Genomic DNA, 26,639 nt, shown 5'->3' with positions numbered 1-26,639 from the left:
AGGCATTATCCTTGAGTCCTCACTCCTTTTTTGAATGCCCGAGGTTCAGGAGCAAGGGGTCTAAGCTTCAGCTGGATCCCCAATGTGGCTCTAGACTCATCCCCACTATCTTTTTCAGGAAGAGAAGAGAGCTGTCATGTCCCTAACACTTACAGTGAACTCAACTCATTGGGTAGTAACTCTCAGCAAAAATTCCTCTTTGAAAGCATATTGTAAGGGAGATAAAACAAATTCTTACAGTGGAACTTCACACACTGTGACAATTGGGTGAGGAAATGCTCAGAGGCTGCTATGGAGGTGGCTATCTGCCCCTCCTTTCCCACCCACTGGTATATACCCTTTTCCTGACTTCTCCTATACCCAGTCAGGCACCAGTCACTCACAAGGGACTCTGATCCTTCCACTGAAATGCCTCTTTGAGCCTTTCTCATGTATTCCCTCAGCCACCACCCAGCCCAGATGCATCGTTTAAAAATCTGGATTTCTCCAGGAAGCTCCTTGCTTGGCTTCCTGCTTAAAGCATCTCTGCCCTGCAACCATCGTGCATGATTCACCATTCTCAAGACTGCAGTCACTTACCAGCTCAGAAACCTTCCGAGGCTCTACATTTGCTCCTTTCATCAGGTGTAAAGTCTTCTACTTGGACTGTGAGGCCCTCTGTCACCTTCTCGTATCTTCTTTTCATATTCTACCTTCTCCACCATGCCCAGGGTCAGGTCTGCCCAAGTGGGGCAAATTTCCTCCCAACTCTATCGTGTACCATTTTCCCCTAGTTTTCTACCTTTCTCATGTTTCCAAACCACCAGGAATCCATACTCTCCTCAGCAAATCCTATCTGCCCATCTTTTCCAAGAAGCTTTTACTGATTCTGCAAGTACATTAATTTCTTTCTTTCTTTCTTTTTTTAATTAATTTATTTAATTTATTTATTTTTGGCTGCATTGGGTCTTCATCGCTGTGAGCAGGCCCTCTCCAGAAGTACGTTAATTTCAATTCATATGACTACTGTCTACTTGATAGGTGCTGGGGACATGAGGATGAATTATGGTCTCTGCCTCTTGGTTTCTTTCTTCTCCCCAACACCCAAGAGAATGAAAAAACCAGAAACACCCTTAAAGTAGGTACTTGAAAATTCTAACCCAGGGATTTAGAGCGTGTGCAGATAAAGAATTTGACACACCGAGTGAAACAGAGCAGGACTCTTTGGTCTTTGTCCCCCAGGTCCTCTGCCTGCCTTTTGTCTGTGGAAAAACTGTAGCCAAAAAATAAGTTTAATCAGAGAAGTGAGAACATGCAGAAACAAAGGAAAATAGTCAAAGGAGACCAAATAATAATAGTTTAGTCAGTAAGCATAGTCAAGGACCTTTAGTTCTTCCTCAAGGGCTATAGGTAATATTCTGAGCCGTATCCTGTGAGCTGTCTTATAGATACTGAAACCCCCGCCAGGTGGAAGAAGTTAACTACATGATGACCAGACTGTAGCCATGACATAAGCTGCCACGATTCCAAGAATTGGCCTCAAGGAAATGGGAACAAACAGACCCTGGAACTGAAGACTAACTGTACTTGAAACAATCAAGATGATGCTGGTCAGACCACCTCATGACCAATTTCAAGATGACGGTCAGAGCTGACTGTGCTGTTTCTGCATGCAGCCCCCTCCCTCCGCCTATAAAAGCTCTTGCCCCCTGATGGTTGGAGTAGGCCTTTGGACAGATGTCTGCCCTTCCCCCACTCCCCCAACAGTTGTAGGCATCCAAAATAAAGCAAACTTCCCTTTCCACAAACCTGGCCTCTTTATTGGCTTTTGAGCAGCGAGCAGCTGGACCCCACTTTCGGTTACAAGAGGACAGATGAAAATTTCCTTGTGTCTGTTGGTTGATACTTGCTAGGCTGAATATAATGTGTGTGAAGACTAAAATATAATAAAATATGAATCCTAAAAATAAAATGGTGTATCTTCTCCTTTTGCAATGAAGAACAAAGTCAGATCAATGTAGATGTATGTTTATAGACAAGGAAAGGTTGCCTTTGTTTAAAAAAATCCTTTGTTTAAAAATCAGAATATATGTTATGGTCTAATCTTTGTTTAAGAAAAAGCTCTAAAACATGGAAAGAAGTTTGGAAAGATATACTCCAAATGGTTTTCTTTGGGTGGAGGAATTATTGGTGATTAAATAAAACACTTCCTTTTAATCCAAACTTTCTGTAACAAGCAATTTCATTGTCATAATTAGAAAGACATTTTCATTTTGGGAAAAAGCACAGAAACAGGGACATCAATTTGCTACAAATGCAGATGGATCACTTTAGAAACAGTTCAAAATTGAATATTAAAAGGCCTTCTGTTTTGTTTTAGTATAGTGTGAAGACTGGAACAGGCCATATCTACAGGGAGATTCAGCAGATATGGACTAAGTGATTGCAGTGTTTCAGGGTAAACATTATAAAAATAAACAAATGAGCCAACTAATGGAATGTGATAGACAGGATGCCTGAGTAATTACTATAAATGCTGTGCCCCTTTTCTGTCAGAGACCCAGAAAAGACTTTAACCTCTAGGTCTATCAATCTGGCTTCTATCACTGGTCAGAGTTAGTGGCACTTTATGTTCTAAATCATAAAGGCATGATTTGCCCTTGGTATGCTCTAGCAATTTTGTTTTCTTTCCATCAAAGTTTGTTATCTCATTGAAAGAAGGTAAAATGTATGGATTGGTGATATCACACAGGTGGGTGTCGACAGTCTTGAGAATTTGACATGCAGGTGGGAATTTTACCATGTGGGAATTTACTTGAGTTCTTAGACTGCCAACAGGTCAGCCTCAGCCGTGGTCCCTAGAAATAAAGTTCAGGAGTGACACCGAATTCTGGACTCTTGGAAGATCCTTGACTATGCGATTGATCCTGTTTTCTGGTGCCCTTTTGGGGGCATATCTACTGTCGAGAAACATTTGTGGGGTAAGTTATGCTTTCTGATGCCTATTTGAATTTTGCTTACCTGATTCACAGAGTATCTCACTGGATTGTCGCAGAACAATGAGTGTAAGCGTTCAGCATTTTCAGAGTTCTTTTAGATTTGGAGAGAGGGGGTAGTGGAAATAATAGGAATGAGTGATAAAAAAAGAGATGAATGAATTTAAAGGAAAAAAAAAAACAAAAGTGAAAACAGAACACATGCACCCTATTTCTCTCTGTCCTTAATCTTTTTCCCCTCTGATGATCAGAATGTGGGGATGACAGACATCAGTGAAAATAAAGCTGTTTGGTCATTTGTCTCTGTGTCATCTCAGTAAGTGCTGGGTTACTCTCGCATCCTCCTCCCTACCTTTCCGGACTTCATCCTCCATGTCACCTTAAGTCCTCCCATCTTCAGATCTAGTGTCTAGGCAGTGGGACCTCATGAAGTGGGAGGACCAGAGCTGCAGACTTCAGCCCAAATCCAATCCAACTCTCATGGCTTTGTAGGATCCATCTTTGCTCCAAAGTACTTTGGTTTCAAGATTCTATAAAGAGCTTTAGACAGCATTTCTTGAAGAGTGTTCCAGGGAACTAATGAAGTGGCCAAATAAATTTGGCCCAAAAAAGTGGGTGATCAAATAAATTTGGGAATCAGAGGGTTAAACAAACTATAGAATTTCTAGGAACTTTTACTAAATTAGTGTGTATTGTAGATCTATAAGAGGGGATCTAGGTTGCTGCAGCTATCCTTTTTTTTTTTTTTTTGATCCTCAAACTCCTCCCCACCTTTATTTATTTATTTATTTATTTATGCTGAACAACTCAAAGGGCTATTATTCCTTAGAACACACACCAGGAAATATTAGCCCAATGTATTACTTTTCCCAGTGCCTTCCCATTTTAAAGGAGCACTCCTGGGAGTCTATACATTAACCAAAAGGAATGAGACTCGAATGGAAGATTTTTCAGACCATCTATGGCCAGTGGATACTGGGAGGCAGAAGAGACTTGAAGAGCTCACATTCTATCACTTATGTATTCCACTGGAGTTCACTGGAAATTGGATGATACTTGATTTCAGAGGGTCTGGGTTCTGGTCCCTTATTATGGCTCTTTGTACCAATCCCTTCCCCACTGCATAAATGGGCAGGGCAGTGACTCAGGAAGTCAGCCTACTCAGAGAAAGGGAGAGAGGAAAATCCTTTGTCAAGGAAGGGCTATAAGAAATCCAGCTCTACTACTGAACTTTTTTTTAAGAATATTTGTTTGCTTGTTTTGCAACTTCTCTTTGCTGCCAAGGAGTCCTTGATATCCTTCATTACTCATTGTGTGTGTGTGTGTGTGTGTGTGTAGAGAGAGAGACACACATACACACCATGATTTGTCTGGGTTTCAATTGTCCCTAACAATACCCCAAGTTTGGGTCACATGAATGGGGTTTGGAGATGGAACTCTGATACATTTCAGTTAACAACAAAAACACCCTAGGTCTACCCAGATGTAAATTTGATTCCTCTTTTGAGCACTTATAAGCACCAAATTAATTATTCTACCTTTTTAAAACTTATTTCTGAAAAACAGGAACAGACAAGTTTTAAAAGCTGATGCTTTATGAGCAGCAGGTGTTACTTGATAAATAATCATTAGCTAAAGGAAAGGTAACTTTATTGGCAAAGTTCCTGCTAGGATTAGGTACAGCTCTTAATTATTATTTAGATAACATTTCCTTGGGGGAAGAAAAGCCATTCTATCAACTCCTCATTCTGGGGATGTGGGTCAGTATACGATTTATTAATTTCTTGATTGTCAAAGAGATTACTGACTGCTGCATTAACCTCTTATATGCGGAGACTAACAGGAGCAGAAAGCAACAGGAAACAGTGTCGAGGTTTTGTTTTTAAGGTCATGTCTGTGGTTAATATTTTTTAGAGACCAAGTTCTTGAGATCAGACCAAGGAATGAAGAACAAATAAAAACTCTGGTGGAATTGGAGGCTGAAGAACATCTTCAGGTATCTGTCCTGGAGGGGGTTTCTGTTTCCCAGAGTGAATACTCCACAGTTAGACACGATGACTAAGATCTCTTACTTTGGATTGTATCTTGTCTTCTCTGATGAGAAGTATGGAATGCTAACTCATGAAGCTGGGATCCAGAACACCTGGGCTCTAGTCCCAACTGTATGACATTGGGCAAGTCATCTACCTTCTGCATCTCAGAGAAGGTAGGTGACTTGCCCAATGTCATACTGACTTCTCTCCCATTCAGTATAATGAGGATAAATATACCATTCTTCTATCTCACAGATGTTTTATAAGAATGAAAAGAGAAATCAAATGTGAAAGTTATTTTGAAAAATTATTGAGCACCTTTAATGCATTATTTCCCTCCTAAATAATTTATAGTATTAATATTCTGTTATGAAATGAATTGGGTCACTTGAATGTCAACTGTTAAAAAAAACTGCCATAGTTTTAAATAATCTTTACCTTCTTCCAGTTTTAATATTTAACCATATCGGGGGAAAACCATATAACACATATGCTGATGCTTGGACATTTAAAAACACTTCTTGCAACATCATAGCGATTCCACAATGATTCTAGTCTTGGAGGCTTGAGGTAAAATAGATAACGAATTGATTTCTTGAAATCTATTCACGCTGAGCTGTCCATTTCCCTGGAATGACCCAGTCATTGCTTTGGCCTTTTATCCCTTTCAGCTTGATTTCTGGAAATCACCCACCATCCCAGGAGAGACAATCCATGTCCGAGTTCCCTTTGTCAGCATCCAGGCAGTCGAAGTTTCCTTAAAGTCCGAGGTAATTGCTTATCCCATTGTGATTGAAGATGTTCAAGTAATTATCCCACAGCCCACTCTTCCAGAGGCTTGCTGGTCCATATGAAATGAAGGTCCACCCTCTTTTATCTTTGTGTACCCTCTGCCAGGGAAGGGACCTGTGGGTACCACTAGGGCCTTCCTGAAGTCTGGACTACCCCTGCAGTGGGTAGGAAGGTTCTATCCCTCTTTTTTTTGCATTTGGTACAAGTGGGATATGGTAATAAAAAATGTAATGGAAAGGGCAAAAAAGAGTCTCTGGCATGAAATACAAAGGGCAAACTGAAGAGTGTGAGTCAAAGTAGGCAAATGTAAGTTGTTACTCATTTAGTTTTTAATTGGAGATTACCTCTGACCCTGGGTTCCCAGAAAGGGAGAATGAGCCATAACACAACCACAGGACTGACTGTCATCCTATATTTGCAGCATCTGTCTGGCCCGAAGTCCCATTAATGCCCCATCCCCTTTCAGGGTGCTGCCAGAATAAGGGAAAGGCATGACCCCAAAGCCTATAGGACAGAAAGAAGAATGCTTGGGACTGGGGACCTGAATGTCACCACTTCCCTCACAACTGTAGATTCAAATGCATTGCTATAAACTAATCATAGGTGTGACTGATTTAGGTTCTCTTGGACAAGGAGAATGAAGAAACGTTACTTAGGGAAGAGAACAGAATGGTAACTTCAACTTTGAGGCTTATCTATACCTTGGAAGAGGTAGGTGTTTCAAAATGAACATCAGAGAAATGGGCCATGCTTTCCTCTGATAACAAGGCCTATACTTCCACTTGGTGATTTAATGGAAATTATTCTCATATTATTTCCTAACTTCTCCAAATTTCCCTAGGATTTCACAGCCAGTATCAGTGTCACTGCCTTAAGTTAGGACCTGAAGCCCACCTGCCCATCCCAGCAGCCACTGCATTATTTAGACGTGTCCAGGAGTGGCTTAAGTGAGCACAAGACAGCCGCTAATGCTCATACTCTCCCCTCAAGGTCCCCTGGCTGATTTCTGACCTATGCCACCCACAAGCCATCTGAGAGCTGTGCTTCATGGCTGCCACTGATGATGGAATCAGGGGACACTTGATACCACTGACTTCCAGCTAACGGTGGAGTCTCCCAACCTGCCAAATTCTCCTAGACCTCATGGCAGCAAAGTCTTGTGCAATCTCTCTGCTATCTTTCCTGAGTTTTGTTGGTGTGAAGAATGCCCCCTTCCTTCACCTGGATCGCCTGGACAGTGCTACATCTGCCTCTTTGTGACACATAGCTTTTCTTGGGGGGCACAGGTGTCTGCTTGCACTAACTGATTTGGGAGGGTGGGGGAGGGGATGAGGAGATGGGGTTTGGGGGTTAAGGGGAGAGGTGGAGGAGCAGGAAAGAGCCAGAGAGGAGATTATCTGGTAGGTGCTGATTCCCTAAATAAGCAATTCTAAAATGCAGGAACTTAGAAAACAATTTTCCCCCTGCATTTATTTGGTGGCAAACCCTGACCCGACCTAAACTCATTTAGGGGCAAAATCTGACCTGAACTGACTTGCTACTCACTTATTTTACTGCCAGAAATATTAATGTGCTTGAGTATGGAGCACTGCCACATGTGTAAAATGTATCTTTCTACCTTTTTTAAATTGCATACACAGACACACACACAGACACACACAAATCTTAATTTGAAATATGTATGGCCCCTAAAGGGTTTCAGAGTAGGGACTGTGGACCAGTACAGAGAGTGAGTGAGAAAAGGGAGTGGCCGAAACAGGATGCGCTCCCTCCTTTGCCTGGCCTCACAAATTGCTGTCCTACGAGACCAAATGCTGGCAACAGCTGGAGGAGCCGTTTTCATGCCGATCACTCTCCAGACACGCCCAGGCATGTCTCAATCCCAGTCATGGACACAGTTTGGGTGCCCCAGCTGTACAGGATTGCAATCAGCCCTGCAAATAGGAGCCGAAGTGGCTTGTGGCAGAAGTGCCTCTGAGGCAGGCACCCCGATGCCCCGGTCTCAACCAGCCCGGCTGCGTTTTGCAGCGCCTGCTTCTAAATCCACCTTTTTTTTTTTTTTTTTTGTTGCCACTACCATTTGTGTTCCTCTGCTAGTGAGGGGAAGATGCTTTCTGGCTGGGAAAGTTCCACCTCACAGCTGGCTTGAGGCAAGCCACAGGCAAACCAGAGCAGTGCCATTTTGTTTGAAGCACAAAACTGGAAAGAGCCGGCTCCGCTACCACAAAATGGCTTCCCTTTTCCCAGCCCCTGCGGATGCCCAGTGACTCATCATCTCTTAGCTTTGATTCCAGCGTCCCCAGTCCCACAGCATCTGCCGTGTGGTCCTCTCCATTCCCTGAGGGGATGGAAATGGAGGAGAGAGAAAAGTCACTGATGGATGCACCAGATTATTCATTCGCAAATGTCTATTTCTTCATCTTAAACATTTCAGATTTCCTGAGAAATGGATAACCTCGTTGCTGAGCACCCTGGTCTAGTGAGCAAAGTGGACATTGGCTATTCTTTCAAAAACCGGCCCATGAACGTGCTCAAGGTACACAGGTGCAGTGGTGATTTTTCCTCTCGATGCTTCTAGAACCTCGCTCTTCCCAGGCGGGCCGTCAGTCCAGGCTCTGCCTGCAGAGCTGTTCCTTTTTTTTTCCCTCTCCTCCTAACCAGTCCTTGCTGGTTTTGACTATCCACCTCCCTGCTTCCCCCACCCCCCTTTCTTTTTCTTTTTATTGCGCGAGCTGACGCAGGTCTGCAGGAGTGAATTAATGTTCTCCTCTTGATAGATTTGCTCTCAGGGAAACAGGCGTATGCACCAATAGGAACAGAGGAAGGGGGAGGTGGTGCGGGCCCCTGGGTGAGCGGGGAAAGGGGAGGTATTCTGTAATTAATCAAGGTAGCCGTGCTGTGCCTTGTTTTTCTTTTACTCGTTTCTTTCGTTTTTGTTTTTTTTTTAAACCGAGAGTTTAAAAAAAAAAAAGAAAAAGAAATAAAAGTTCCAGGTACTTGCTGAAGCCGCATTTAAAACCAAAAGAGTTCTTCTTGTGCAGAATGATTGGCAACCAAACGGCAAAGGCAAATGCCCAGAAACGCAGGCATTTTTTAGTTGCTAGCCGGAAAAAGGTTATGGTTTTACTTCAACCTGTACGCGCTGACAACAGTTAGTGCTGATAATTTCAAGCTTTTTCACCTTGCCTTGCAAAAGAGTGAAAAGTATTTCCCCAGATTTCCTAGAAAGAGTTTGTTAAGGGGGAAAAAAAAAAAAAAGATAATGTCACGACTCCCTGCTAAATTTGGAAACGTTATGGCTGAGAACCAACGGACTCACTGGGACAGATCGATTTCCCCAGAGCGGTTCTCCCAAAGCAGGCCTGGGAGGAGTGGTTTGCCTACTTTATGACACCGTGGCACATTTGCTCATATTTACTACCTTCTTTTCTTTTGATTTCCTTTTCCCTGTTTCTCCTACAGTTGGGTCAGGAAACCCCAGATTCTCCTCCCCCTTGGATTTTCCTGGCCTTTCCTTCTCCCGGGTGTTTCGGTGGTTCGTGGTTGAGAATGTTATTTGTTTTCCAAAGTTCCCTATTTGAGCTCTTTGGAGGAAAAAGCATGAAACACTTTAAAACTCTCAAAACGCTTGAAAAGTAATTTTTAGCAGGGCTTTACATTTCTCATTTACCTTATCTGTGATGTTTAGAATGCTGCAGGAAGATAGAAATTGATGGTGCAAAAATAATCTTTTCCTCCCCATTTACTGATTCAATTGGCAAAGCCACTGTTCCAAATAAAACTGAGTCCTTTAGATCATAAAATTTAAACTCTGGAAAGGACTTCCAGAGCCTACCATCCTGTTTTTAGGAAGGACTCAAAAGGTTATCACAAGCATTTTTATTACAAAAATAACACAATCATTGCAAAAAATGGAGAATAGAGAAACAAACAAAAAATGAAAAAATCCCTATTTCACTAATTCCACAACTATGGGATTGATAGCTATTAACATTTTGTTGTACATCTTTCTATGTTTTCCTCTCTTTTCTTTCCCCCTTCCCTTTTTCTCCTATGTTTGTGTGTGTACATATATATACATACACATGAGCTAGCCTTTTAAGAAATAAAAATAGTATCATACTATTTGGCAATCTATTTTTTAAAATTTATGGCATATGATGAACATATTTTCATGTCATCACGTTATCTGCAATGATTTTTTACAAACATCAAATGATGCCCCTCTTGTTAGCCTGTATTTAAGTTTACATTAAAGGAAAGGGACAAAAAAAACCCACGTTAAATGCAAAGTTAATTGACAGCATCACTGTCTACACCTCCTCCTTCTCAACCACATCAAGTACAGAAAGAGGAACAGACAACGGGTCTGTGGTGGTGGAGCCATTCACACTTCCATGCTTGTTTTGCAGTTCAGCACGGGAGGAGACAAGCTGGCTATCTGGCTAGAGGCTGGGATCCATGCCGGTGAGTGAGTTACACAAGCTACTGCGCTGTGAACTGCAAATAAGGTCATTTTGCCCAAAATTCCCCATTTATTTTGTCTTTCTGGGGTCAGGCCCCACCTAACCTCACAGCAATCCCTGTGGTCCTATGGCTGACGCTCTCATCCCAATCCCTTCTCTTGTCACACAGTCAGGAAACAGACCCATTCAAACCTAATTTGGTATTGCCCCATCCAGCACCCTGGCATGTACCTCCGTACTCCCCCAACCTGCTGGCCACTGCGTGCTCTGTTAAAAGATAGTGAGAGCTACGGGCTTCCCTGGTGGCGCAGTGGTTAAGAATCCACCTGCTAGTTCAGGGACACGGGTTCAATCCCTGGTCTGGGAAGATCCCACATGCTGTGGAGCAACTAAGCCCATGCGCCACAACTACTGAGCGTGTGCTCTAGAGCCCGCGAGGCACAACTACTGAGCCTGCGTGCCACAACTGCTGAAGCCCACGTGTCTAGAGCCCGTGCTCTGCAACAAGAGAAGCCACTGCAATAAGAAGCCCGTGCACTGCAACGAAGAGTAGCCCCTGCTTGCCGCAACTAGAGAAAGCCCATGCGCAGCAACAAAGACTCAATGCAGGCAAAAATAATAAATGAAATAAATTAAAAAAAAAAAAAGATAGTGAGAGCTAAAAGAGATTAAGAGGGTGGCAAGTAAGGACACCAAGAGTCAGATTTCAGCATAAGAACAGACTAGAGAACATTGCTTTGCTGCCTGGAGCTCCTAGGGCTGTGGCACGATGTACTAGAGATCTATAAAATCACAAAAGGACCTCAGATAGAGAATATAAACAGGTGCCAAAAGAGTTTACTTTGACCTACAGATACAAAGTGGAACTCGTTGAGGGTTTTTGGGTTCTGAAAAATTTCCAAATCTGACTTAAAGTTAGGGTGTAGCGATATCTCTCTTCCAAATGTTCATTGGAATTAGAGTCAGGACACTGTGCTGGCTGTGACCTAGTCTGGTATTTCTTAAGTAATTCAAAAATGACATGCTATAAATCAGAATGTTAATTCATGAGCAAAGGAAACCAATCTACATCAGATCATTCAAGCATGTGCAACCACGTGCATACCGGCTGATACATTTTTCCCTTCAATTAAAATGCAGTTACCTTTAGGGTATTATGAAATGGATATTTAACAGTTGAATAATAATGCCTTAGGATGGCTGAGCACAGGAAATGAATAAATTTTAATCCAGCAGAAACTTCAACTCTACTGCAATTGATCACAAGTAGAAATGTAATTCCCCAAATGGAATTTAACTGGTTCTCTGGGTCTTTAGAGAAGTCTCTGCATAATTAAGTAATCTGATGTTGGTCGTGAGTACTTTTGAGAAGGTATAGCCTGTGTGGTGATTAAGGAAACTGAAAAGATTTCTTTGGTTCATAGGTCCCTCTGAGCCACAAACACAGTTGCCCACCATTGCAAAATGCCTCACTAAAATTAATTGGAAGAATTCTGCTTTTGAGAGAGAATGCATAAGTGATACCTGATTTTTATTGAATATAAGTAAATTATTCTGATTGGAAATAAAAGTATCGACACTGGCGTATTAAACACATTAATAGGAGATTGGGCTTTAGTCCTGGAAGACTCTCACTGACCAGCAGTGATAGTTCATGTTTGGAAAAAACACATTGCCTTAATATTCTCTCCTCTGTTCCCTGGTGAAAGGGGAGTATGAGATTGACATATATGTTGTTGTTTCTGCTCAGATTGCCTCTGATTATGGAAATGACCCATCCATCACTTTGATTTGATACGATGGATATCTTCCTGCTGCTCTGATGGCTATGTGTTCTCTCAAACCAAAGGAAGCCTGGACTTTTTCTCTTCAACAAGAATTTAAGGAGATGTGTAGGAACTTCAAAACAAAACAAAAGTGATTTTTCTGTTCTTGATTTACCCTAAACGGAATGCCTCATCTCTCAGTAGTGGCCCTGAATTGAGGCATATAGTGATGTTTACAATCATTTCATTTTCCAACACACGATATCTTTCCATATTGCCTTGGTCAGAGCTCATTTCAGCTGTTAGGCTGGGCTATTAGAGTTCAGTGTTCACCGTGAGTCACCTAGGAGATTTGTTCCAATTATCCCTGTGTTTTGATGGTAGGATTGATAGAAAAGAGGAGGCGGATGTTACCTGCTGACAATTAGATTGCTGTAGGATTTAGGTAGGCAGTACAATGCATCTGGCATTTTACTTACAATCTGTAGAAGAAATCCTCTGTTATATCACAAAAACGAGTTATGCGGTTTTTTTTTCTTTAAAAATCTCATTATAGAACACCATTATGGCAACTGTGACCCCACATATATTCAAAATGAATCAGAGCTTCAAGTTTATTTTTGGAGAGAGCACACTACAATAGCATTTTTCAACGCGTGTTCAGAAGGAACTTGTAGAAATAGTAGTACTCGTCTCATGAGATACCCTATGAATAAAGGGTTCCACAGTCAAGTTTGGGAAATACCGCCCACTGTATCCCTCTCTTGGAGCTTCATAAAAAACATTAAGCATTAAAAAAAAACTTTAGAAGTTCTGAAGTAAATTAGCCAGTTTAACCTTGTATTTTCCCAAAATGTTCTATCACAGAACCCTCGGGCTCTCCCCACTATTTTTTTGTTTTTTAATTTTTGTTTTTTGTTGTTATTGTATTGTTGACATTTGAGAGGACTGTGGTTCTACGGAACATGGTTTGGCAGGTATGCATTGGAGGAGATGGGGGCTTATTTACTTCTCGCCTCGGTGGGACGGCCGAGAAGCTCCAAGCAGAACCCTGTGTGAGGACTACTGGTCAAGTCTGTGGGCAAGAAAAATGAGTGCAATTCCAAAAGGGCTTTCCCGTGAGGGATTGAGAGAAATTAACAGAATTCTAAAGGAAACTTCTCATTGGACTGAATGACCGTCTTTTTTTTCCCTGTATTTTCTTTCCGTTGGATTTTAAAGAATCGTATGTGGCAGAAGACCTGGTTCAAGGTATCTGGAAGCCTCAGTGTTGGTGTTGATCCTAACCGGAACTGGGATGTGGGTTTTGGAGGTGAGCACGGGGACTTTCCCCCAGGGATAGTCAGATGTTGTCTGGCCAGATAGCTATTTGCATGGCTCTGCAGTGCTGTCAGCCTGCTAAGTCCATTCAGGATTGAAGCTATTTAAAAACCTATTTGAAAAACACTTCACTAAATTCCCTTCACAGGCACACAGTGCTGTCACTGAGCTCTGAGGAGCATTTAATATATTTTGTCTCACATCTTGGTTTTCCCATAAGCTGTATCCCGGCTCAGCTTCTGAGCTTCCAGAGCAAGACTTTGTGTGGTGGCGGGAAGCCTCAGGAAGCCCTGAACCAACCACTAGAGGGGGTTGGGATCTAGTCACAGGAGAAGCATTACATCATCTATGGATGCTTAGAGAAAAAAAACTAAAATGAAGTACGAATAAGATTAAGAAATTGATTTTCAAAATAGATTCAAGGAGAAAATACTTGCTTCCTGTTCTGCCTTTGTTGACTTACAGCTCTAATTTTTCGGGGTCCAGTGCCAGGCTGGTTGGGGGGCTCCTTTTTGCTTTCAGGCACCAGTTAAAACCCCTTATGTTTCTCTAATCACAGAGTTAAAATGTGTTTGGTTTTTCCTCATTAGGTATGATAGCAGTAACATTAGAAACTGTCTTTTCCACTGCAGTGTTCCTAACACCTAGCATAGTGTCTGGCACATAGAAGGCAATCACTAAAGACTTGAAAGACAGATGAATTAATGAGAATCATTGAACCAAGAAAGGATACACTGACAGGATATGGATGAGTGGCAACTTCATTCATCGCTTTTACAAATTCTTTTTTTTTTAGTGTAGGAAAGAAAAAAATCAAAGCATCAGATCCAAAATACTGAACAATGTCCAGCAATTCAAAGTCAAAAGTTTTCCTGGGATGTTGTTCTTATTAAATAATCTCCAAATGAGGTGATAGGTTGTATATATACTTTGTCCGTATCATTTAGAGACTCTGGGGAGTCCCAGCCTCTACCTGTCCCCTCAGAGTTTCTCTAGCATTCAGAGCCCTGGCCAGGCCACAGTGGGCTCACTTCAGTGGTCATGAGTAACTCCAGTAGCTGATAAAATGAGGCCAAAGGTAGCCTTTTTGTCAAAAGTAACTGTGACTTCCTCACCACAGAAAGGGTATCAGAGGTTCCTTGCATTTGTGGCTTTGTGACTTAGAAGTACAGACGCATAGAATCTTCTACTCTTGGGCTCTAAGAATTGGAAGAAATCCCAGAAAATGAGCTTGCTCAACTCCCACCCAATGCAGGAATTCCATCTATAATATTAAATCTAGTTTTTCTTCCAACAACTCCCACAGAGAGGAGATGATTTAATTTGATAGTTCTTTCTGCCATATAGAGGAGCCATGTTTTTCAAGAAGAGAGATGTGTCCAGAATCTCTTGAGTTAGGTCTCCTGACTGGGTCTTTAGGTAGTAATTCAATCTAATACAATGACAATCTTGCTCTGATTTCCAGAGGAGGAACTGAAGTGATGCAAGGTAACTGCCTCCATACACTGTCTCCTTAAAGCTCACTGTTCTCACTTGGCTTCTTCTGCATCCCATCACAACCTGGAACCAGCAACAACCCTTGCTCTGACTCATACCGTGGACCCAGTGCCAACTCTGAAGTTGAAGTGAAATCCATAGTGGACTTTATCAAGAGTCCTGGCAAAGTCACGGCCTTCATTACCTTCCACAGCTATTCCCAGCTGCTGATGTTCCCCTATGGGTATACATGTGCCGAGTCACATAAATTTGATGAGCTGGTAAGTTTCTGAAACTTCATTTCAGCTTGGACACAAACATCCATGGTGTGGACAAATAAGTTTCAGTCATAAAGATAGGTATTGAGATGGGGGTATACTAGTGACAGGTTACAAAGATGAATGAGACATAATATGTCCAACCGCTGAGAAGATTGTGACACAGGCAAAGGTTTGAAAGACTTGCCTAAATTAAATTTCCTTGGGAAATAGAATTCATGAAATTATTGTTGCCTTAATCTAGATGAGCAGGAGCCTGATTTGACTATAAATTCCCAGGATGTGTTTTCTGTTGCTTAAGAAATAATCACTTGGATTTGGACCTGAAGCTCTTGGATTTGTAGTCAGTTGCTCTATGCTAAGCAGTGCTGCCTCCAGCTCTTTGCCTTATACCTTCCTGGTGTCTTTGGCTCTGTGATCCGTCATCATGCTGCACTGGTGTATGCTGGGCATAAAACACTTCCCTAAGGTATCACTTGATACCCTCCATCGTCTTTCCTGTTTCAGGAATGAGCAAACTGGTGGCAGCCTTAAGTCAGATGGTGACATCTCAGGGGGCTGCTTATAATTGAGCAGGTGCTACCCCAGCTGAAGAGAATGTGCAAATATTTCCAATATGGCTTTTAGGCTTGGTTTTTGAAACCCATATATTAGAGATAAGTCCTGAGATGGGACCTTTTGGTCAGTTTACTTTCAAGTACATTGTTGTCAGCAGCTAGCAGAAATGGAATAGATTATTCAAATTCAGGTGTATCTTTCATCTCATCAGTTGCATTTTAGCCCCTGTAAGCCAGTTTTCAGGGTTTTGATGGTGAATATTATCACTAAAGGTTGAATCAAGGGAGAGAGAATGTCAGGGTTGAATGTCAAAGGTACTTTTAGTAGCTCTTATCTAATGTAAGATAACCTTACATTACCTAAACCTGGTGCTTAAATCTCTACCATATAGTCATCCAGCCTATGATTGGATAGCTCCCTGCCTCCAAGGGAGCCTTTTCCATGTTGGGGCAGATTTGATTGTTTGAGCTCAAGCCTTCTGCTTATGGTCTTCACATACCAGCCCTGGTTTATCATCTTGCTCCAGAGAGCAAGTTTATTTCCCTTTGAGAGGCAAATTCATTAATTACTTGAAGATTAGTAACCTGCTTCTCCTAGGTTTTTCCTTGCTAAGTACCCCCTTCCCTTCAAGCACTCAGAATATGTTCCCAACTTCCCTCACCCTTCTGGTTGCTATTTTACGAATATGCTTTGATTTGTCTGTGTTCTTCAAGGGCAGCTCCCAGAAGTGAATGTAAAACTCGCGTTGTGGGGTTAACAAGCATAGCATAGAGCATGACCATAACTGCCCTCATCCAGCTTATGCAGTTGAGGGTCACATTAGTTTTTTGGCAGTGGCGTCGTGCCGTTGACTCATGCTGGGCTCATTGACAGCCGAAACCCCCAGGCTCTGTGAGTATTCTGCTGAGCCAGGTTTCCCCCATCTGGTAATTGTACAGTCGTTTTCCTGGACCCAAGTTCAAGACCTTACATTTATCCCTAGCAAGGACAGTAAAGCCTCAATCAGTCAAAATTGGAACCCTCAAATAATGGAAAATACTTTGCTGAGCTCTACTTCTTGGAAAAAGAGACAATCATAGGGAAATAAGCCAATGTAGGGATCTAGTTTAAAAAAAAAACCAACTTCCTGGATACATCCTTGAGTCAGTACACATTCTCTTTAGCCCCTTACTCCCACCCTATTTCCATTCACACTCCTGAACAAGGAGAGCTGGTGGCAAAATAATGACCCTGGTGTATTTATTGCAAAAAGCTGAAAGATGAAATAAACAACGAGGGTCTGCTGTATTTTCAGAGCCAACAGAAGCGAACTTGTGCTTACTTCCCAGTGAAAATGGTTGAAACAAAAAGGGTGTTGTGCTTAATTAACCAGAGTCCAGTTCATCAGACTGTCCCATTCTACGTTCTGCAACTGGGCATCTGTTCTTCCAAGAGACAAGCACTATCTATCCACCTTTCCTTGGTTCTCTCACTCTAGAATGCAGTGGCCCAAAAGGCTGCCCAATCTCTGACAAGCCTGCACGGCACCAAGTACAAAGTGGGACCTATCTGCTCAGTCATCTGTAAGTATCTAACGTGTTTTTACAAATGACCCACTAAGATAGCAGGCACCATGTGATTTGGGGTCAAAGCCTTTAAATGCTCTGACATGAAATGGGTAGGCCTTAAAAATGCAGGGAACCCAAACTTACACAGTTTTCTTTGGCGAGGCTAGATCTCCTCCATGAGATACTTACTATGTGGTATTTAGAGCAAAGAACTTCCTAAATATTTGAGTTGTGTGTTCTCTGCTCTGCTTGTCCTGATCCTTAATGGCTCACTCTCATTATGTGGAATTTCTTTGCCTGAAAATGGGCATTTATCAAGACTCTGACCTAAGTTATCACTTTTATTAATTACCCATTTCTTGGCTAAGAGAGGCTCACACCCTAAGTAAACCCATGGACTGTATGTGGGGACAGAATGGGTGCAACTCTTAAGAGGACCCAGAGGTTTCAGTGGATAGACTCTGTTGCAGCCATTTGTCCATGCAGAGTTTGGGGAAACAAAGAGGAGGACAAGTCAGGAGTAACAGCAATGGCAGGTATAAAGCTTGGGAGCCTGCTGTCAGACTTCCCGATGCTCCTCTCTCCCATAGTAAATCGAGATAAGAACAAGAAATGACTGCAGCGCTGTTGGAAATCCTAATGCACCCACATGCAGGTTATTAGTCCTCCAAAGGAATCCCCTCACTTTGTTATGGACAAAGCCAGAAACTCAGGACCCCACAGTTGAATGCCCAGGGGTTCCCTAGTGCTCCCATGCCCATGGATCCTTTGGAAACAAATGACTTTTGTAGGCACCCACTGTGCCTAAAAACACACTTTTATTGAGCATATACCATGTGCTAATCATTGTATATGATTATATACCTGTCTCCAAGTACTGGAGACATAATGAACCCACAGAGAACTCACTGTTTAATATGAGAGATGAATGGGAAGACAAACTTTAGTATGATATGTGCAATAGTAGGCTATACATGGTACAAAAGTATTAGAAAGTTGGAGGGATTTGATTTCATCTAGGAAGAGGGCAGGGTTTTGAAGGCTAGAGAAGAGGAAGAGGAATGGGACATTCTGGCTCATTAGCACATGCAAAGGCACAGACATGTGAAACTGCATGATGGGCTCTGTGAACTACAAGAAGGAATGAAAGTGGTAACAAGAGTTGGGGGAGTTCAGGTTTTTGTGTGCCATATTAAAGAATTTAGGTTTTAACCCAAAGGATTCTGGAAGCCATTGGAGAGTTATCAGCAGGGCAGCGAGCGCACTGAGGCATTGTGTTTTAGATAAAACACATTAGCAGCAACATGGAGGATGTGGTGATGATGGACTAGAAGTAGGAACATCCCACAAGAAGAGCAGGAAGAGTTCAGAGGAGAGATGATGGCTCACACTACAGCAGTGCCAGTGAGGATGGAAGGGAGACATTTACAAGGTAAAATCAAAAGTTTTTTGTCATTTATCAGAAGTGGAGAGTTTCTCACTGATGGTCATTGAATGGTGCCATTAACTGAGGGAGACATCCAGGTAGGTGAAGGAGGGGTGGGGTTGGAAAGATGAGTTCAGCTCTGGACATACTGAGGTTGAGATAATTGTGGTGTTTTCAAGTGGAGATGTCCTGTAGGCTTTGGGCTGTATGCCCCTGGGATTCTGCAGAGAGAGAGATTTAAGGGTAGTTGACACAGAGAAGGTGGTTGGAACAGGAGAGCAAGGAGGTCATTTGAAGTGGGAAAAGCCCTGGGCAGAGGAGGGGAGCAAGATGTTGGGCAGCAGAAGTGGTTAGCAATGATGGAGGGCATGGCAGCAGGGCTGGGCAGAGAGGCCGAAAACCTTGCGTTTCAGAAACCAGGGAAGGAGCAATTGTTGGGAAGGAGGCAGTGGTTAACAAGGACAAAAAGGTCACAAAAAGGTCAAATGTGAAAAGGACAGAACATTTACCATTGGGTTTTCATTACTAGCTTATGGTGACCGTAACCAGAGCAGTTTCAGAAGAGTGAGGGTAACTGGAGGAGTACATGGGATGGGAGAAGGGGAGGCCGAGTGAGTAGACTACTCTTCAGAGGAGCATGGATGAGAAGGGGAGGAGAGAAAGGAATGGAGGGTTTTGTTTTTGAGCTAAGAGATTTGTTTATTGATTGTGGGAAAAGGAACAATAGAGAGGGAGAGGTGGAAGATATAGGAGAGAGAAGAAATGACCAAGGCAGTGCTGTTCCAAAGAGGGGGAGAAGAGGGGCAAGAAAGGGATAAGCAGAGGTGGGCAGATCAGGCTTGAACAAGAGGAGAGTATGCCGACATGCTGGGGACACTGACATAGCTCTATCTGTAAGAGGGTGATGGTGGGAATCTGAGGGAGAGCACACTTGCTAGTCATGGTTTTCTTTTCTTTTCTTTTTTTTAAAGCATACTTGATTTTTTAAAAAAATTTATTTTATGTTTGGCTGCGTTGGGTCTTCGTTGCCGCACGTGGGCTTTCTCTAGTTGCAGTGAGCGGGGGCTACTCTTCCTTGCAGTGCGCGGGCTTCTCATTGTGGAGGCTTCTCTTGTGGAGCACAGGCTCTAGGGCGCGCAGGCTTCAGTAGTTGTGGCACGTGGGCTCAGTAGTTGTGGTGCATGGGCTTAGTTGCTCCACGGCATGTGGGGTCTTCCCGGACCAGGGATAAAGCCTGTGTCCCCTGCGTTGGCAGGCTGATTCCTAACCACTGTGCCGCCAGGGAAGTCCCAGTCATGGTTTTCTTAATGGGAGTCTTGGAGAGCAGAGGAGTAATAGTTCACTCACCATATTTAGAACACTTAATGGAAATCCCAAGACTACTGATTTGGTAATATTTCAGATCATGAAAGTTTCTTTTTCTTTTTTTTTCCAGATTATGGTTTTCTTTCTTTCTCTCTCTCTTTCTTGTTTGCTATTATGATGTATTTTTAAAACTTCATAGAAAAAAGAGTCTAATAATGATCATACTTTATTATCAGTTTCAATTTCATTAATGTTTTGTCATTGAACACAAATATATTTATCTAGTTGTAATCAATGTCTGTGTTCAGCTTTTTTTCATTTAACATCATTTCCCATATAGTTCTTTAAAAAATTTATTTTATTGAAGTATAATTGATTTACAATGTTGTATTAACTTCTACTGTATAACAAAGTGATTCAGTTATACATATATATATTCTTTTTCATATTCTTTTCCATTATGGTTTATCACAGGATATTGAATATAGTTCCCTGTGCTATACAGTAGTAGTACCTTGTTGTTTATCCATTCTCTATATAATAGTTTGCATCTGCTGATCCCAAACTCCCAATCCATCCCTCTCCCATCCCCCTTGGCAATCACAAGTCTGTTCTCTATGTCTGTGAGTGTGTTTCTGTTTCATAGATAAGTTCATTTGTGTCATATTTTAGATTCCACATATAAGTGCTATCATATGGTATATCTTTCTCTTTCTGACTTCATTTGGTATGATAATCTCTAGGTCCATCCATGTTGCTGCAAATTGCATTATTTCATTCTTTTTTATGGCTGAGTAGTATTCCATTGTACATTTCCTACATAGTTTTATGTTATTTCCACTCTAGGTATTTGTTATTCAATTATACTGCCATATCCCAGTTATTGGGCCTTTGGATTGTTTCAACTTTTTGCTAAATAGTGCTACTATGAACATATTGGCACAAACTTCTTTTTCTTTCAGGCGATTCCGAAGTCAAATGTAATGAACAGCTTTGGAGCTCTATCTACATATTTTTTAGGCTATTCTCTGGGAAGACTGATCTTCTTACAGTTGCCCAGACCTTTTTAACTGTGTTCCATGTGGGATTGTCCTACCCTTTGGTGGGGGAACCTCCAGGGAGGAGGGCCCCCTGAGTGGTGGCAGTGGGGTAGAAGGCCATTATGGCCACTTGAGGCTGAGGAATGCATGTTTTCTCTGGTTGGCCGCCTCTGAGTGGAGGCTGGAGTTCAGAATGTCAGCAGAATGGCATCATTTGCCCCTGAGACACATACATGGGGTCTCAGCCATTTTATTACAAGGAATCTAGTTTTCCGCCTTCCTTTTCTGAGGTATTTACAAGTACTGGAGACCTTGAAAGGCCTACATTTAGTATGTTTTTTTTGGTAAAGTCACAGATGTTGAAGATACTTCCAATAAGCAAATGTCAGACAAGTATAGGGTTTGCTGTCTGATCTTTTGTAATGTGACCATTAATGGTTAATCAAGTTCTTGCTGCATCTCTGTCCAGAGCTGACTCTGTTATCCTTGACTCTGGCCTCATTCCAGCTTGGACAAGCACTGCCTCTGAGAACTAGTCCCAATGAAGTACTTTTTGCCTCTTGCCCCCGATTGGTATGCAGCTCTGGGCTGAATACCTGCTTCGCTCCACCCAAGACATGGCTGAACGTCTGTGGTGGGTGAGACATTTTCTGGGCAGTTTCTCATCTGGAAAGGGCTATAAGGAGCTGCATCACAACAGGTGTTTGGTCCAGAAGTTGTTACTTGAGTCTTTCTCAGGGGGAAATAAAACACAGACTTTGGGGAGAGAGGTCTGGGTTTGAGTTATAGTTCCATCACTTTGGAACTGAGTAACCTTGGGCAGGTCACTCAAGCCTGGTCACTCAAACCAGGTTGCCTTGGTTTTTTCATCTATGAAATGGGTTGTCGAGAAGCTCTAAAGATAGAATGTAGAATAAAAGAGTTCACTAACTCGAAGGCACTATATAAATGTTGCTTGTTCGTTTCCTGGTGAACTACTCTCCTCCAGATACCTCTGATCCTTAATGTGGTCCAACTTTTCTGATGGGATCTTAGTCATTTATGGATAATGATGATTATAATCACCACTGACATTTACTGAATGCCTATTCTACATACATTATCCCATCTCCTTCACTTAATCTCTCTGAGATTTCCTCATGTGTAAAATGGGACTAATACTAATATCTACTTGTGACACAGGTGAGGATTAAATAAACCAATTTAGCATAATGTCTAACACATTTAATAAACACTCAACAATTGATCGAATCATAAACATTATATTATCCCATTTAATTCTCACTGCCCTGTGAAGTAAGTAGTATTATTATCCTTATTTGACAGAAGAAGCATTTGGGACTCAGATAAGTGACTGTCTTAGGTCACCCAGCTAATGATTTGCAGAATCAGGATTCAATCTGAAGCCAGTCCACTGTGGACCTCTTAGTGGGATCATCTGTGTCATGTGACCACACCAAAGGTATAAGTTAGTAATTTTGGTACCCAGGAAAATTCAGTTCAAGTCAGCAGCCATTTGGTGTTTGTTATTTACCAGGTGCTACCACGGCTGCTGTGGGTGAAGGCAAAGACACAAGACACAAGAGTTCATAGTGTTAATTCCCAATATTAACCACTAGTCCTACTTTTCCCTGGTATAACCTCCCTGGTCTTCCCCTTTGCTTGGCCCCGTTCTTAGGGATTAGGTGACTCTATTTGACCTCTACCTGCCCTCCCTCGGACGGGCCTCAGACCCGACCTATTGCTTAGCTCTTCTGAGTCATGGTTGCCAGAAGTCTTTGTAGGCTAATGCTACCTTCCTTTATCATTTGTCACATCAGTGGCCACATATTACACAGGTGCACACTGTTGGTTTTACTCACACATATAGGTGCTGGGCATGTTATTTGTTATCAGAACAAAGCCTGTTCCATCCTTATGCTGAAAGTCCCCTGAGGGCAGGGACCAAATCTTTTCCTCTATTTGTAATCCCTTCTCTCCCACCAGAGGAAACAATGTTTACACCTAGCACCCAACTGAAGAAGGAAGTGGTGTAGCCTCCCTAAGCTGTAGAAGATGCCAGTAGGAGAGCAGGCAGGATTCCAAATGGGTGGGTGAAGCCAGAGGCTCCTAAGAACACCAAAGGAAGGCTGAGTATAGTGTCCATTTGAGTAACACCTTTTGCTTTTCAAATTAATCTTGTATTTTTTCATAAGCATGGCCCTCTACTAAGCTATGCCTGTTCTCAAGGTCCATGCAGATAGGGGCCTGACTTATTTTTGATAGTGGTGGAACTTAATATAGAGGTTACATAACTGTGAGAGGCCAGTGGCAATAGCGTAACCAGACTTTATTCTCATTTGCCCTTCAGACCAAGCCAGTGGAGGAAGCACTGACTGGTCCTATGACTCTGGAATCAAATACTCATTTGAATTTGAACTGGGAGACACAGATCGATATGACTTCCTCCTGCTGGCCAATCAGATCTTACCCACAGTGAAAGAGACCTGGTTTGGCTTGAAGACAGTCATGGAGCATGTGCGAGACCACCCCTATTAAGGCTCTTGGGAATAAACACCATTAAAAGCTCTTTGGTTTGAAGCAAAGTTGGGTTATGATTATTTATTATTTTTTTAAAAATAAATTTATTTATTTATTATTTATTTATTTATTTTGGCTGCATTGGGTCTTCAGTGCTGTGCGCAGGCTTTCTCTAGCTGCAGTGAGTGGGGGCGGCTCTTTGTTGTGGTGCGCGGGCTTCTCATTGCAGTGGCTTCTCTTGTTGCGGAGCACAGGCTCTAGGCTCACGGGCTTCAGTAGTTGTGGCACGCGGGCTCAGTAGTTGTGGCTCACAGGCTCTAGAGCACAGGCTCAGTAGTTGTGTCACATGGGCTTAGTTGCTCCGCAGCATGTGGGATCTTCCCAGACTAGGGCTCAAACCTGTGTCCCCTGCATTGGCAGGCGGTTTCATAACCACTGCACCACCAGGGAAGCCCCTGCATTGTGATTATTCCTTTTTCTTTTCTTTTCTTTTTTTTTTTAAAGATATGTAATTTTTTTTCCTTAAACTTATTTAATTAATTTATTTATTTTTGGCTACATTGGGTTTTCGTTGCTGCGCGTGGGCTTTCTCAAGTTGCGGCGAGCGGGGGCTACTCTTCATTGCGGTGCATGGGCTTCTCATTGAGGTGGCTTCTCTTGTTGCAGAGCACTGGCTCTAGGCGCGCAGGCTTCAGTAGTTGTGGCTCACGGGCTCTAGAGCACAGCATCAATAGTTGTGACGCACAGACTTAATTGCTCCGCGGCATGTGAGATCTTCCCGGACCAGGGCTCGAACCCGTGTCCCCTGCATTGGCAGGTGGCTTCTTAACTACTGAGCCGCCAGGGAAGCCCCTGATTATTCCTTTTTCTAATCCTGATATAGGAGCATTATATCTTTGATTAATGAGCTGTACTCATTACACTGAGCACTCACTGAGCTGTACCCCTTTATCTTTTTAATCCCATTTTAAGCAAAATGCTACCAACATCCTTTAAAAATTAAAAAAAATTGTGGTGAAATATACATACCATAAAATGATTTTAACCATTTTGAGTGTACAATTCAGTGGCATTAAGTACATTCACAATGTTGTGCAATCATCACCATCCATCTCCAGAAATTTTCCACCGTCCCAAACTGAAACTCTGTACCCCTTAAGCAATAAGTCCCTGTTCTCCCTCTCTCTAACCCATGGTAATTCTATGCTCTTTCTGTCTCTATGAATTTGCCTATTCTAGGTACCATATATAAATGGAATCATATAGTATTTGTCCTTTTGTGACTGGCTTATTTCACTTAGCATAATGTTTTCGAGATTCACCCATGTTGTGGCATGTGTCAGTTCCTTCATCTTAATAGAGTAGCATCTTAGAGCTAGAAAGGGACTTTCGAGTTTATTTATTCAGTAAATAGTAATTAAGCAACTGCATTGTGCTAAGTATCACGCTAGGTGCTGTATCCTCTGATTCCATGTTGCCTTCTGCTTTTCCGTTTCTGGTATGCTGCATCATAAAAACTAGTGGAGACGCAAACCAATGATGCTCCTTCCTCCAGGCTGCCCCATCAAGTCTGGGTCTCAGATTCCATTACAATTTCTCTTTAGACATTGGCTTCCGTTAGAGATTTACATTTTCTTCACGTTGATGGCTTTCCCTGGGAGAAAAGGGTGGGAAGTGAATTTCAGCTTGCCTAGAATTCTGGGTACTTGATTCTTTAGTTCACATTTCTTGCAGATTCAGGTCTCAGCTTCTCTTTTTACTAATTTCAAAGCTGAAATCTATCATGGTGAAGTACAGCCCAGCCTTTGTGATAGACCAAGGTGGGCCTAGGAGTTCAGTTCCAGTGTTGGAAGGACAAAAGAGCCCTGATAGAGGCCCCCGGCTCCACAACTCCTGACAAAGACTCTTCTTGACCAAACCTTGGACAGGCTTCCCTGAGCCCTCTTTTCTACTAGCCTTGTCCTTGGGCCCTAAGTCAGTCTTAGCAAAGAATCCTGCTAAGTAATCCCCCAATCCTTGACATCTGATCGAGTTCCTCATCCTCCACCATTGACGTCTAAGTCCTTGGCCTGCCTTTAGCAAGAATCTATTAGGCCAGTTAAGCAAGAATCCCCCCTACCCTGATGTCTCCTCTTAACAGTTTTCCATCCACTGATCCCCTTGCTCTGCTATCTTTACTGTATTTGAAGTTGAACACAATTACTCTCTCCTATTGTATCTTGAATAAAGTCTTCCTTACAGTTGTAACAAGTGTCAGAATAACATCTCTTTAACACTCTCAACCATGACCCTTGGTTGAATCTACTCCCCTTGAGAAAGTGCAGAAAGTATATAGTTGGTGGGGACAGTAGGGTGGGAGAGGCTTGTGGGATTTGGGGCACCTAGGACAGACTGAAAGGCCCCAGAGTCCTTGAAGAAGTCATGGAGATCATGAGTGTCTTCCATTTGTTCTGCTGTGACTTGGTGGAAAGGACACCAGACTCAGAATCTAGTAAATGCAAGAAAGTCTTATTATTAATAATACCATTAAACCTTACCTTTAGCTCAGATTTCAAGGAAAACTGATAATTTATTCAGACAAACACATTCCTCCTATACCATTTACCTCATATATTTCTGCCTTTTTAGTGGAGTCATAAGAATTAGGTGTCAGATTCATAACAGAAGCCACAAACTTTCATCATGACCTGCTGTCACCAGAGAAGGGCTTGTCAAGTGTGTGAAGTGTGTGGTCTTGGAGTTGGCTTGGGGTTTCTTTGATAGTCTTTATTTATTTATTTTTACTCTAGAGGTAACTTCATCTCGGGTTTATAATCTGTCCTCCTCTATCAGTATAAATTCTATCCAGCACTATGGGACTTGTGTATTTACTCAGAAGACACTATTTAAATACCAAGTGATGAGCATTATAGCACCCTTAGCACAGACTTTTCCAGCCTGAGGAGCAAGTTCCTGACCTTGTAAATCAAGAGGCTTGGCTTTTATCACTCAAAAGGAATGGAAGAGGCATCTGACGTACTGTCAGAGTTTCAAGGGTGCTTGGGAATCACATTAGCATTTTTGAGGACATGAGACTGCCTCAGACTCCTTATAAATGCAGCTTGACTCAGCCACTCTATGACTGACACCCTTGGGAC

At 42.3% G+C, this 26,639-nt stretch overlaps 1 protein-coding gene across 1 annotated transcript; it reads left to right on the top strand.

Annotated features, from left to right (window-relative positions):
* The first annotated feature begins 2,894 nt into the window (after window positions 1–2,894).
* On the top strand, window positions 2,895–23,520 carry CPA2 (carboxypeptidase A2). The gene is given in 16 exon segments (XM_036863422.1): window positions 2,895–2,924; window positions 2,926–2,960; window positions 4,890–4,971; window positions 5,680–5,814; window positions 6,419–6,455; window positions 6,458–6,495; window positions 6,497–6,511; window positions 8,235–8,336; window positions 10,213–10,311; window positions 12,017–12,057; window positions 12,059–12,082; window positions 12,084–12,110; window positions 13,250–13,345; window positions 14,911–15,109; window positions 17,142–17,226; window positions 23,333–23,520. Coding segments are annotated over 16 exon segments (1,233 nt in total).
* Window positions 23,521–26,639: the final 3,119 nt, after the last annotated feature.

This window comes from Balaenoptera musculus, chromosome 9, assembly GCF_009873245.2.
Source record: "Balaenoptera musculus isolate JJ_BM4_2016_0621 chromosome 9, mBalMus1.pri.v3, whole genome shotgun sequence".
Classification (NCBI taxonomy): domain Eukaryota; kingdom Metazoa; phylum Chordata; class Mammalia; order Artiodactyla; family Balaenopteridae; genus Balaenoptera; species Balaenoptera musculus.
This window is presented reverse-complemented; position numbering and strand designations above follow the sequence as displayed.